The sequence below is a fragment of the Scylla paramamosain genome, chromosome 24, assembly GCF_035594125.1.
Source record: "Scylla paramamosain isolate STU-SP2022 chromosome 24, ASM3559412v1, whole genome shotgun sequence".
In the NCBI taxonomy this organism is placed as follows: domain Eukaryota; kingdom Metazoa; phylum Arthropoda; class Malacostraca; order Decapoda; family Portunidae; genus Scylla; species Scylla paramamosain.
Genome location: NC_087174.1, coordinates 11,963,789 through 11,975,827, shown reverse-complemented (window position 1 = coordinate 11,975,827; position 12,039 = coordinate 11,963,789). Strand labels below are relative to the sequence as shown.

The following is a 12,039-nucleotide window of genomic DNA, read 5'->3' as shown; positions in this document are numbered from 1 at the left end:
TACAACACCACAGTTATACCACACACACAACATCACATTTACACCACACAGCACCACACATAGAACTCCATGCAACACTACACTTAAACCACTCACAACACCACACTTATACCAACTGCAACACCACACTACATAATTCACGTTGCTCACACACTACACACACACACACACACACACACAGTACGTAACCATGACTACACACCATGTACAGCCGCGTCAAGTACAATTCTAGACTGCACTGATTAATTCCACGCCAGTCCAAGCCACCTACGCCATCCACGCCACGCCAAGCCACGCCAAGCCACCCACGCCAAGCCAAACAGAGCCGAAACCCACCCACGTCTTCCATTATCCACGGGAGTGACGCGTAAGAATAACTTGGCTTGTTTATTTTTCTAATGGTTTGTGACAGAGAGAGAGAGAGAGAGAGAGAGAGAGAGAGAGAGAGAGAGAGAGAGAGAGAGAGAGGAAGGGGGGCGCTGGCTGGAGAGAGTCATAGGTCAGTTCTAGCGGCATGACCTCGTGAGTTTGACCTTTGACCAACGAGTCTTGACCCCTGACCTTAAGTACGGGTCGTGTAATCGATAACGCGCCGAGATAACGGATAGGAACTCACGTTGACGTCATCTGGAATTAGTCGTTAGGTTTTCCTGTGGTTGATTGGGAGCTGAGACTGATGGATTGATGGATTGAGTGATTGGTGGATGGCTGATGGATTGGATCACAGCAGGGTCTATTGGAACACACACACACACACACACACACACACACACACACGAATCGCATCATAGTTCCCTTCATTCTGTCCTGACATACAAGCCTACAATTATTATCAGTCTTTCGTAATCCAACTCTCTCTCTCTCTCTCTCTCTCTCTCTCTCTCTCTCTCTCTCTCTACTAAGCCAGCTCGCGTCACGGACAGGTGCAACTTTACATTAACTTTTCTTCGGACTCTGCTTTCATCTAAAAGCCTTGTCTGGGCTTAGCCTTCCATTAATGAACTGTGTGTGTGTGTGTGTGTGTGTGTGTCTGTGTCTCTGTGTGTGTGTGTGTGTGTGTCCCGATTGAATGCACTGAGTAAAGCTTCAACTCAAATGCAAGAACACGAGAGAGAGAGAGAGAGAGAGAGAGAGAGAGAGAGAGAGAGAGAGAGAGAATATGGAGTGACTAGGCCATTAAAGACAAGAGTGACAGAGTGGGAAGATAGGGGAAGGAAAAAAGAGGTGAATCATAATAGGTTACTTTGTAATGGAGCAGCGAAGCAGAATGAGACAATGAGATACCACGAAGCAGGTTTACTAATTAAGCTGTCAGTGCGGCTATTTCTGTCCCATACGACCGTCAGCGTGCAGGGGGTGCGAGGACAAGGGCGGGACAAAAAAAGTGAGGGGGACCGCTTTGTAGTGAAAGAATATGCATGATAAAAAGTGTGTTTTGGTTTTGGCGGAATTTCCACAGCTTGGTGAAGTATGCGTGGATGGGGGAAGGAGAGGGGGGGTTCAGGTATCTTGTTTTCATGTCCGGGGTGAGGAATGAATGGCGGGGTCTGGCCACGGAGGGGCGGCAGTGAGAGTGGGGGGAGCGGGACAGGTGGGCGCGGGGTGGCGCGGGCATGACTCACCTGCCGAGGGTCGCCTACAACACAGTCTCGCTCACTGCCGGCCGCAGGTCTTCCTCTTCTTCTTCAACGCCGCCCGTGCTGCTGCTGGTCTCGAAGTGCACCCTGAGGGCCGAGGGGCTGCGGCGGCCCTCGCCACGCGGTCCGCTCACCAGCAGCCCCTCCCGATCCCTCCCGCCGCCTGAGGTGTTAGGGGTGGCCTCCTGGGTGCTAGCCTCGCCCCCAGTAACGCCGCCCTCCGGCGTGTCCACCTGGTAGTAGTCAACCTCCGTCATGTTCCTGGACAGCCCTGCCCTGCGCGCTGCGGCGGGCTCCGGGGAGTGCCCCTCGGCCAGCTCACTCACATTGGCCACCGAGCTGCGGGTGCCGTTGTAGAAGGTCTGGCCTGTGAGCTCCGAGGAGGTCTGGAAGCCAGATGAGGCGCGCCTAGAGGCGGCGCCCTCACCTGGCGTCGCCCGTCCTCAGATAATCGTCTCGGAGGTCAGTGAGCGGCAGTTACGGGGCGGGCCATTGTACATGGAGCCGCGAGAGTCGCGTGTGGAGTCCATGCGCCGCCATGACTGGCTGCCGCCGCGCACGAACAGGTCGCGGAAGGTCTCGCGGAACTGGCGCGACATGCCACAGTAGATGGCAAAGTTTATGGGGTACGAAAAAATGATGAAGGAATTAGAGATGATAAAGAAGCGCATGACGCTGTCGTAAGACTGCTCCGAGAAGATGTTGAGGCCCGAGTTGGACATGATGTGCAGCACGGTGATGACCGCCAGGGGAATCTCCGTCACCAGGAACACGGACACCACCACGATCAGCATCAGCGTGGTGTTGTGGTCGCGCAGCCTCCTGCATTCCTTGCTGGAGCTCTTCTCGTTGAGAAGCTTCTTTCTTCGCTTCTGAGCCTCCTTGAGGGCCTTGAAGAGCAGCACGTTGAGCACGACGAGCACCGTGCACGGCCCCAGGTGCACGAACACCACCCGGAACCAGAAATATATTGGATAATATACATGGATTTTGATGGTGGTGACCCAGGAATTGTATGTGACCCTGCACACCCACACACACTGGCCCTCCCACTCTATCTGCATGGACTCGTAGTGGTTCTCGAAGACCCGCGGCGTCTGGTGGATGGCGGCGAAAAAGAACACCCACACGATGGCCCAGGTGACGATGTTCTGCGTGCACCAGCGGGGCGCCAGCGAGGGGTGGCACACGGAGATGTATCGCTGTGTGGCCAGCAGCACCGTCAGCCAGATGGAGGCCGTGTGGAACATGTTGGGGATGGGCTCGTGCAGCACGTACCAGGCGTAGCAGGCGGCGGGAGGATGCAGGGGCTTGGCGTGGTTGTCCAGCGTGTACATGTAGAAGAAAGTGGGCTCCGGGAAGAGCACCGTCAGCATGTCAGAGAGCGCCATGGCCATCAGCACCGCGTTGGTGGGGGAGCGCATGTGTGGCTGCCACAGCACGGCCACGATCAGCGTGTTGGCCACCGTGGTGACCAGCAGCAGAACGGGCATAGCGTACCCGTACAACGGCACCGCCAGGTCCAGCGGGTACTGGCCGCTCACGTTGAGGTGCTCCATGGAGGTGTTGGCGGTGACGTTGCCGTCCATGGTGAAGTTGTCGCCGCACACCACCTCGTCCAGCGTGACGTTCTCCTCCATGATGGGGGGTGGTGAGGGGGGCGTGATGGGCCGGGCAGGGAGTGGGTCAGACACTGCTACTTACGCTGCGTCCACCATCACCATCGTGAATGTGGCTGGTCACCTTAGTACGAGTCAGTTCACGAGTAAAGGAACCACGCCTACCAGACCATCGGTCACGCCATGGGTCGCCTGCACGCGGCGGGAGTCCTTGACAGCGTCGCTAAGTCCTGCAGGAGGCGGCGGGTCATGCCCGGTGTAGCGGCGGCTGAGTGAGCGAGCGTGTGGCAGGGACGAGGGAGGCGGTTCAGACACATCCACCCGTCACCACGGCCGCAGCCAAACTGAAGAGCGTGAGGCTGCTGCCGCTGGGACACGCTCGCGGGTTTCAACATTGTACAGAATTTCTGACGAACCTTCCGATTTTCCTTAACCATTCTTGTTCCCCTGTGTTCCCTCCGCCGCCCGCCCTCCCCCCTACCCGTAGCCACGCTGGGCGCCAGATGCATGCACCATAACTTCGTAACCTTTCACGGATGAACGTCAGACTGTACTCCGCGTGAGGCGACTTAACCTCTGGCCTCATCAGGTGTGTGTGTGTGTGTGTGTGTGTGTGTGTGTGTGTGTGTGTGTGTGTGTTCTTTTCGTGCCATAAAATGACGTTAAATATTGACGAAAGCGGCTAATGGATTAGGTAGCAGTAATAATAGTAGTAGTAGCGTTAGCGGCAGTAGTAGTAGTGGTAGTAGTAGTAGTAGTAGTGGTAGTAGCAGTAATAGCAGTGCCAATAACAACATTGCTCTTTTCATCTCTGGAACAATGACACACATCACTAATATCAGGAAATGCCGTACAGCAAAGCCTCTTGAAATTATGAGAACTTGAACCAAGACATTATTCAGGAGCACATAAATACGAGAGAGAGAGAGAGAGAGAGAGAGAGAGAGAGAGAGAGAGAGAGAGAGAGAGAGAGAGAGAGAGAGAGAGATGCAAGGACCTGGAGGGTGAGTAATGCATTAATACATCATTTACATACTAGTGAGCCTTGTGCACTTGTTATTGAATAAGTCACTCGCTGTCTGCATATCTGTCTGCTTTACATTTAAACTCAGACAGGTAGGAAGTTTCACCTGGCCTCTTTCCGTTCACGTGAATCCTAGTCTTAATCTCAGGTGCACCAATTACCTTCCTTGCCCTCGATTGACCTGATTAGATTAATTCAATTATGCCCTTTACTTTCCTCCTCCCCCCTTCGGTCACTCCCACTTCCTTGCTTTGCTTTCATCTTGCATTTTCTCTTCGTCTTTTTATTATTGTACGAGTATTTAAATGTCGTGACTCGCTTGTTTTTACTACCGATTCACGTTAATTGCTTGAGCTTTCGTTATTTGTGTGTCTTTTCTTACCTGCGTTTACCTTATTTTTTCCTAGTTTGGCCTTGATTAAGTTTTTCTTGTGTTTTGTGGTTCGTTTTACTCTCCATTAACTTTTAATTAGTTTGGCTCAAATCGGCTTCGTATCTTTCCTTGTTTTCATTTCCTTACATTGATTACCTTCTGTTTGTTATTTCACAAGTTTTTTTTTTCCTGAAATTCCTTGCATATCTTTTTTTTTACTTTTTTTATTTCTTTAGGTTTTCAATATATATGACTGCTTATCTTTCCTTCTTTTCATTTAGTTATACAGTTTCCTTGTTCTCATTACCTTTCATTTATTTCCTTCTTCTGTTTGTGTTATTTAGTAAATTTTTCTTCTTGAAATTCCTTGCATATATATTTTTATTTTTTATTCTCCTTTTTATTTCTTCAGATTTCCATTATATTTAACTCTTTATTCATTTTTATTTCTTTAGGTTTTCATTATATTTAACTCTTTATTCTTCCTTATTTTTCATTTACCTATGTTATTTTCTGATTCTGTTAGTATTATTCCGTATTTTTTTTTCCTTTTCCTGAAATTCCTTATACGACTTTTTACTTTGCGTTTTCTCGAAATGTTTATTATATTTGCTTCCTTCTTTTTATCTACTTATTTTTATTTTTATTTTTTAATTATACATGTGTTGTTCTTTTTTTTCATAAATTCCTTTCATATCTTTCTACTTTTCGTTTCCTTAATTTTTCATTGCATTCCCCTCTTTATCTCTCGTTCCTATCATCTACTAACTTTGATTTTTGTTTTATATGTATCATTCCGTAGTTTTTTTTTTCTGAAAATTCTTACACATCTTTTTGCTTTCCATTTCCTTGAGTTTTCAATATATTCACCTCCTTATCTTTCCTTCTTTCATGTGCAAACTTTTATTTCCTTTTCTAGTTGTATTGCTCCATAAATTTCCTTCCTAACTTTGTTCTCCGTTTCCTTAAGGTTTTCAATATAGATATTTGTGTCTTCTTTTCATCTGCTAACTTATTTCCGTCTTCAGTTTGTTTTATTCCTTAACTTATTATTTTTTTTTTAGCTTCCTAAGGTATTTTTACTTCAGTCTTTCAGTATATTTGCCTTCTTATCTTTCCTTCTTTTCACTCACTAATTTTCATATTATTGTTCTATTTGTATTATCGCGTAACATTCCTCCTTAACTTCCTAAGACATGTTATTTAGTCTCCTTATTCTGTTTGTATTATTCTGTAAATTTCCTTCTTAACTTCTTACGGCAATTTTACTCTCCGTTTCCTCAAGGCCACGAATTCCTTTGCAAACCTTCGTTCCCTTGTTCCATCTGCATTATTCTCTAAGTCTGTGTTTAATTTCCTGGGACATCTTCTTTAGTGTCCTCTCGTTAAGGTTAAGACGCTGAGTTGCCTTCCTTCCAAGCACTTGTTTTGCATAATTTACCTACTTGCTTCTTACCTTCCCTCCTCACCTTCCCTTGCCTATTGTCTTCTATACCTGCTTGTTCCTTACCTTCTCTCCGTACCTTTCTTCCCTTTCCTGCTGTTTTCGATACCTACTTGTTTCTTACCTTCTTTCCTTACCTTTCTTCCCTGCTGTCTTCTATACTTAGTTATGCCTTACCTTCTCTCCTTGCCTTTCATTCCTTTCTTGCTTTCTCCTTCTCAGCTTAAATCTCTATTCGGAGTTGCTCTTTTCCAGCTGTTTCTCTCGTGCCATTCTGTCTCTTATTCTCTTGTCTCTCGTCTTGCTGAATGGAGATTTCCACCTTATCTTAGGCCTTTCTCTCCTCATTCCTATCACCTCTTTATCAATGGCTTCTCTTGTTACGAGCTGCTCCTAATTTCTCTCATTTCCTTGCTGTCTTGTGCCATTATTTTTGCTTCTTTTGTTTTTGATGTCTTTTTAATGTAGTCTTTCCACCTTTTTCTAAGTCTCCCTCTTCTCATTCTTATCACCTCCATATCCTCGACTTCTCTTGTTACGCACTGTCCTACATTTTTTTTTCCTTCCTCGCTTTCTTGTATCAGTCCCTCACTTTTTTTTTGTGTCATGTCTTTTCAATGCAGTCTTTCCATCTTATCCTAGGTCTCGCTCTTCTCATTCCTTTTACTTCCACATCCTTTCTCCAGCAGTACATTTCAATATCTTCTCTCCTTCACTACTGTCTAGACTCCTTTCCTTCTCTCTCTCTCCGAATTGCATCCTCCTTCCTTCCTTCTCAACGAAATGCATCTACCTTCCTTCCTTCCTTCCTTCCTTCCTTCCTTCCTTCCTTCCTTCCTTTCTTTTCTCCTTCCTCCACCTGTGATTTCACGCTCGCTAAACATGATACAATTAATTACCTCACCTTACCTGAATCTACCTGTACGTAAGCGATATGTTGTGAAGGTTTGTTTGCATTTATCTGTGCATCTCGTGTTTATTCTGTCTGTCTGTCTGTTTATCTGTCCGTCTCTCTCTCTCTCTCTCTCTCTCTCTCTCTCTCTCTCTCTCTCTCTCTCTCTCTCTCTCTCTCTCTCTCTCTCTCGTCTAACATCTAATTATCGCCTCTAAAGGTCATCCTGCCGCTTCATTAAGTAGTAAAATACCACCATTTCCAAGATATTAATGATTCCCGTGCTCTCTCTCTCTCTCTCTCTCTCTCTCTCTCTCTCTCTCTCTCTCTCTCTCTCTCTCTCTCTCCTCTCTCTCTCTCTCTCTCTCTCTCTCTCTTTCTGAAATATGTGTTTGTGTTGATTGTTATGTAGTACTGGTGGTGTCGCTAGTAGTAGTAGTAGTAGTAGTATTAGAAATAGTAGTAGTAGTAGATGTTGTTGTTGTTATTGTGGTAGTGGTGGTGCTGGTAGGAGTTGGGTTTCTTCTTCTTCTTCTTCTTCTTCTTTCCTCTTCTTTCCTCTTCTTGTTCTTCCTGTGTTAATTAGTTTAAATGTCTCTTCTGAATACTTTATCACCAATTAATTACCGTTATGTTTATACTTTAATTTTTATTTCCTCCCTTACCTTAGCATGTTCTTTCCGTACATTAACACATACACACACACACACACATACACACACACACACACACACACACACACACACACACACACACACACACACTACTTCCATGCTATATATTCCTGTCAGCGTTTCCAAGTTATTATTGTTGCAGTGATCATTATTAATATCATCACTCATCATCATCATCATCATCATCATCACCACAAACAGAGAAGCAATAAGAGCAGTCTCCTTACAACACACACACACACACACACACACATACACACACACACACACACACACACACTTATGCTTCCTCTTCTAATCATGCTCTTTCCCCTTCCCCTCTTCCTCTCTCCTCTTCCCCTTTTTCCTCCTCATCTCCCCTCCTCCTTTCTCTCTCCCCCATTCCTCCCCCTCCTCCCCTTCTCTCTTGCCTCCCTATTCCCTCCCACACGCCTCGCAAACCATCCAAAACAAACAAAGAGGGTCTGGTATAACGATTCTCTCTCTCTCTCTCTCTCTCTCTCTCTCTCTCTCTCTCTCTCTCTCTCTCTCTCTCTCTCTCTCTCTCTCCCTCTCTCTCTCTCTCTCTAGGATGTGTATATGTTGTTTGTATTTGTATATTCTTCTTCTTCTTCTTCTTCTTCTTCTTCTTCTTCTTCTTCTTCTTCTTCTTCTTCTTCTTCTTCTTCTTCTTCTTCTTCTTCTTCTTCTTCTTCTTCTTCTTCTTCTTCTTCTTCTTCTTCTTCTTCTTCTTCTTCTTCTTCTTCTTATTATTATTATTATTATTATTATTATTATTATTATTACTATTATTATTATTATTACTATTATAACTATTGTTATTATTGGTAGTAGTAGTAGTAGTAGTAGTAGTAGTAGAAGTAATAGTAGATGTAGTAGTAATAATAGTGTAGTAGCAGTAGTAGGTAGTGGCAGTAGTTGTAGCAATAGTAGTAGTAGTAGTCGTAGTAGCAGAAGTAATAGAAGAAGTACGAGTAGCAGCAATAGTGTAATAGCAGCAGTAGGTGTAGTAGCAGTTGTAGTAGTAGTAATAGTTGTAGTAATTGTTTTCATCTCTCTCTCTCTCTCTCTCTCTCTCTCTCTCTCTCTCTCTCTCTCTCTCTCTCTCTCTCTCTCTCTCTCTCTCTCTCCATACATCCGTCGCTACTCCCTTCAGGCCTTCAACCTTTCATCCATCATTCCAGGTCTATAATTATTCATCCCTCCCCCCCCTCTCTCTCTCTCTCTCTCTCTCTCTCTCTCTCTCTCTCTCTCTCTCTCTCTCTCTCTCTCTCTCTCTCTCTCTCTCTCTCTCTCTCTCTGTTTATTAGTTCTTCCTTCTTATCTCTCAACATGTCATTCTTTTCCTTATGTAATGCATTTCTCTCTCTCTCTCTCTCTCTCTCTCTCTCTCTCTCTCTCTCTCTCTCTCTCTCTCTCTCTCTCTCTCTCTCTCTCTCTCTCTCTCTCTCTCTGCCAATTAGCTTAACCTCAGTCGTATGCAAAATGCCTGAACCACTAATAAGAGATTAACTCGTTAATTACCCAGAAGAAAATAATTTACTTAAAAATATTCAACACGGCTTCCGCAACAAACGCTCTTGTTTGACGAACCTCTTAAATTTCTTCTATGATATTCTGAACCAGTATGACGAGAGTAAAGCGGTAGATATAATATATCTTGATTTTCAAAAGGCCTTCGACAAAGCCCCCCACAAACTGTTTAAACTAAAATCACACGGTATCTGAGGCGACGTGTTGAGATGGGTAGAAAACTGGTTAAACAACCATAAACAAGGAGTAGTAATAGGTGGAAAAGCATCCAAGTGGACTAACGTAACCAGCGGAGTGCCACAGGGCTCAGTCTTAGGACCTGTTCTCTTCCTTGTTAATGTAAACGACATAGTTGAGGGTGGTACCAGTATAATACCGAAGTTTGCTGATGACACCAACATAGCGAATTCCGTAGTCTCCAACGAACAAGTAATAGAAATGCAGAAAAATCTAGACATATTGTCAGAGTGGGGGCAAACCTGGCAAATGAGTTCTAATGCAAATAAGTACGAAGTGCTTCACATAGGGTATAGAAAAGAGGAAGCAAAGTATATTTTAAGTGGTACCCAACTTAAAAGTGTTGATAGCGAAATTGATTTAGGAGTAACAATATTAAGTAGCCTAAAACCTAGCCAACAATGTTCAGAAGTCGTAAAGAAAGCGAATAAAATAATTGGCTTAATCGGCAGATTTTCTGATATAAATGTAAGGATACAATCCTCACTTTGTATAACTCTAGTCCTTCCCTTTTTGAATTATTGCGTTCAGGCATGGTGCCTCTATTACCAGAAAAAAACTTAATAAATTAGGACGAGTTCAGCGTAGAGTAACAAAAACGATACCAAGCCTAAGAAACAAATCATACGAAGAGCGTCTTAAAGAATGAGACCTGTTCCCAGTAACACAAAGACTAATAGGCGACTTAATACAGGTGTTTAAAATCATCAGAGGCATTCATAACACGGACTGCAGTAAATATCTCACGACAGATTTTTCAAATTACACGCGAGGAAACGGTTGCAAAATTATTGGGAAATCCTTCAACTCTCATGAATCAAAAAAATAATTTTTTCCATCGAGTACTAAATCTATGGAATGAGCTTCCTCGAGGCTTGATAAACTGCAACATCGTAGAGACCTTTAAACGCCATCTTGACAAATGTTTTGCCTGCAACCCGCTGCTAATAGCATTTGTTTGTTAGTGATTAACTTCCTTGCCTTCAGGAAATGGTGGGACCTCATTTAATCTATTTTCTTTCCTATAAAATTTACTTTGGGTTTTTCCTTCTGTAACCCCGTAAGGTATTTCTTTCCGACCTGTTTTCCTGCACGGCTTGTGCCGGAGGGAGTGGAGGGTGGGGAGAGAGCCTTCTGCTTTCCTGTCCTTTTTCTTCTACTATCACCTTAGTAGTCCTAGGTCAGGTCACCTCGTGAGGACCGCAAGGTTTGTTGTGGCATGTTTCTCTCTCTCTCTCTCTCTCTCTCTCTCTCTCTCTCTCTCTCTCTCTCTCTCTCTCTCTCTCTCTCTCTCTCTCTCTCTCTCTCTCTCTCTCTCTCTCTGCACACATCACCTATTGTGAACGAGGGGTAGGAATAGGAAATCTTCATTGTACAAGTTGGTGGTTCCCTTCTAAGAGTGAGAGAGATAGTGTGTGTGTGTGTGTGTGTGTGTGTGTGTGTGTGTGTGTGTGTGTGTGTGTGTGAATAAGGTAGAAATAATTATCATGAACGAAGTGAACAGTAAATGAACTTGCCGATGACGAAGAGGAGGAGGAGGAGGAGGAGGAGGAGGAGGAGGAGGAGGAGGAGGTTGTTGATGCTAAATTCTAAAGAAGCAGGAGTTTGTTTGTTTACCGAAAGACGTGACGCGTGGCCTTGGAGGAAAGGAATCACCCTCCTCCTCCTCCTCCTCCTCCTCCTCCTCCTCCTCCTCCTTCGCAGACGTACCTTTAGAAACAAATCGGGGAATGGTTGTATTATAACTTAAAACTTTAAATCTAGTTGGTTCGAGCGCATCTTGAGTATTGAGTAGTTTTGTTCCCCATATATTATCGAGAAGCTGGGAAGAATACAGTGTAGAATGACTATAATGATACCTCGGCTTTGAAATACTCGCTGTGAGGAAAGACTTAGCTATATTTATTTAGTGTTTCAAAGGGATTGATGTCGGGTATTGCAGAAGTGTTTAGAATAATGGGAGTGTTCGATAATATTAATGCCGGTGATTATTGTAATTGAACGATTATAAGAAGACAAATCATGTCCAAGGTTACTGGTGAAATATTGACGCCATGTGAAGCTAAACGTGTCTCCTTCAGCCTGTTGTTAACGCCCAGGACTCTACTTTTAAATATTACCAGTAGCACAACAGAAAAAAAAAAAAGAAAGACAAAGAGAAAGAAAATAAACTTGATATTTTTTATTTACTTCAGTCCTTTGCTGAGGTACTTCTCCCTGTCAGAGCAGATTGCAAGTGAAAATTGTTAGTTTGTCATTAAAAGGGTGTGTCGGCGGGTGTTTGATCTTTCTTTGTGTTCATTTGTGTTTCCCCTACTCCTGTTTTTTTTTCTTCCTATGTATTCGTTTATGTTTCTCCTTCTCCTCTTCCTCTTCCTGTTTGTATTTACTATGTGTTCATTTGTGTTTGTCTTCCTCCTCCTCCTCCCTCTCCCTCCTCCTCCTCCTCCTCCTCCTCCTCCTCCTCCTCCTCCTCCTCCTCCTCCTCCTCCTTCTCCTCCTCCTCCTGCTGCTGTTTGTTCTTCCTTTGTGTTCATTTATGTTCCTTATTCTTCTCCTCCTCCTCTTCCTCCTCCTTCGCCACCTTCTCTTTCATATTCCTCTCT

At 44.5% G+C, this 12,039-nt stretch overlaps 1 protein-coding gene across 1 annotated transcript in view; it reads right to left on the bottom strand.

Annotated features, from left to right (window-relative positions):
• Positions 1-3,758, bottom strand: part of LOC135112740 (sex peptide receptor-like) — a 19,032-nt gene extending 15,274 nt beyond the window's left edge. The window contains exon 1 of the mRNA XM_064027505.1: positions 1,623-3,758. Within this exon, the coding sequence (XP_063883575.1) occupies positions 2,081-3,277 (1,197 nt within the window). The 5' untranslated portion in view covers positions 3,278-3,758 and the 3' untranslated portion in view covers positions 1,623-2,080. The remainder of the gene's footprint in view (positions 1-1,622) is intronic.
• Between the last annotated feature and the right edge of the window lie 8,281 nt (positions 3,759-12,039).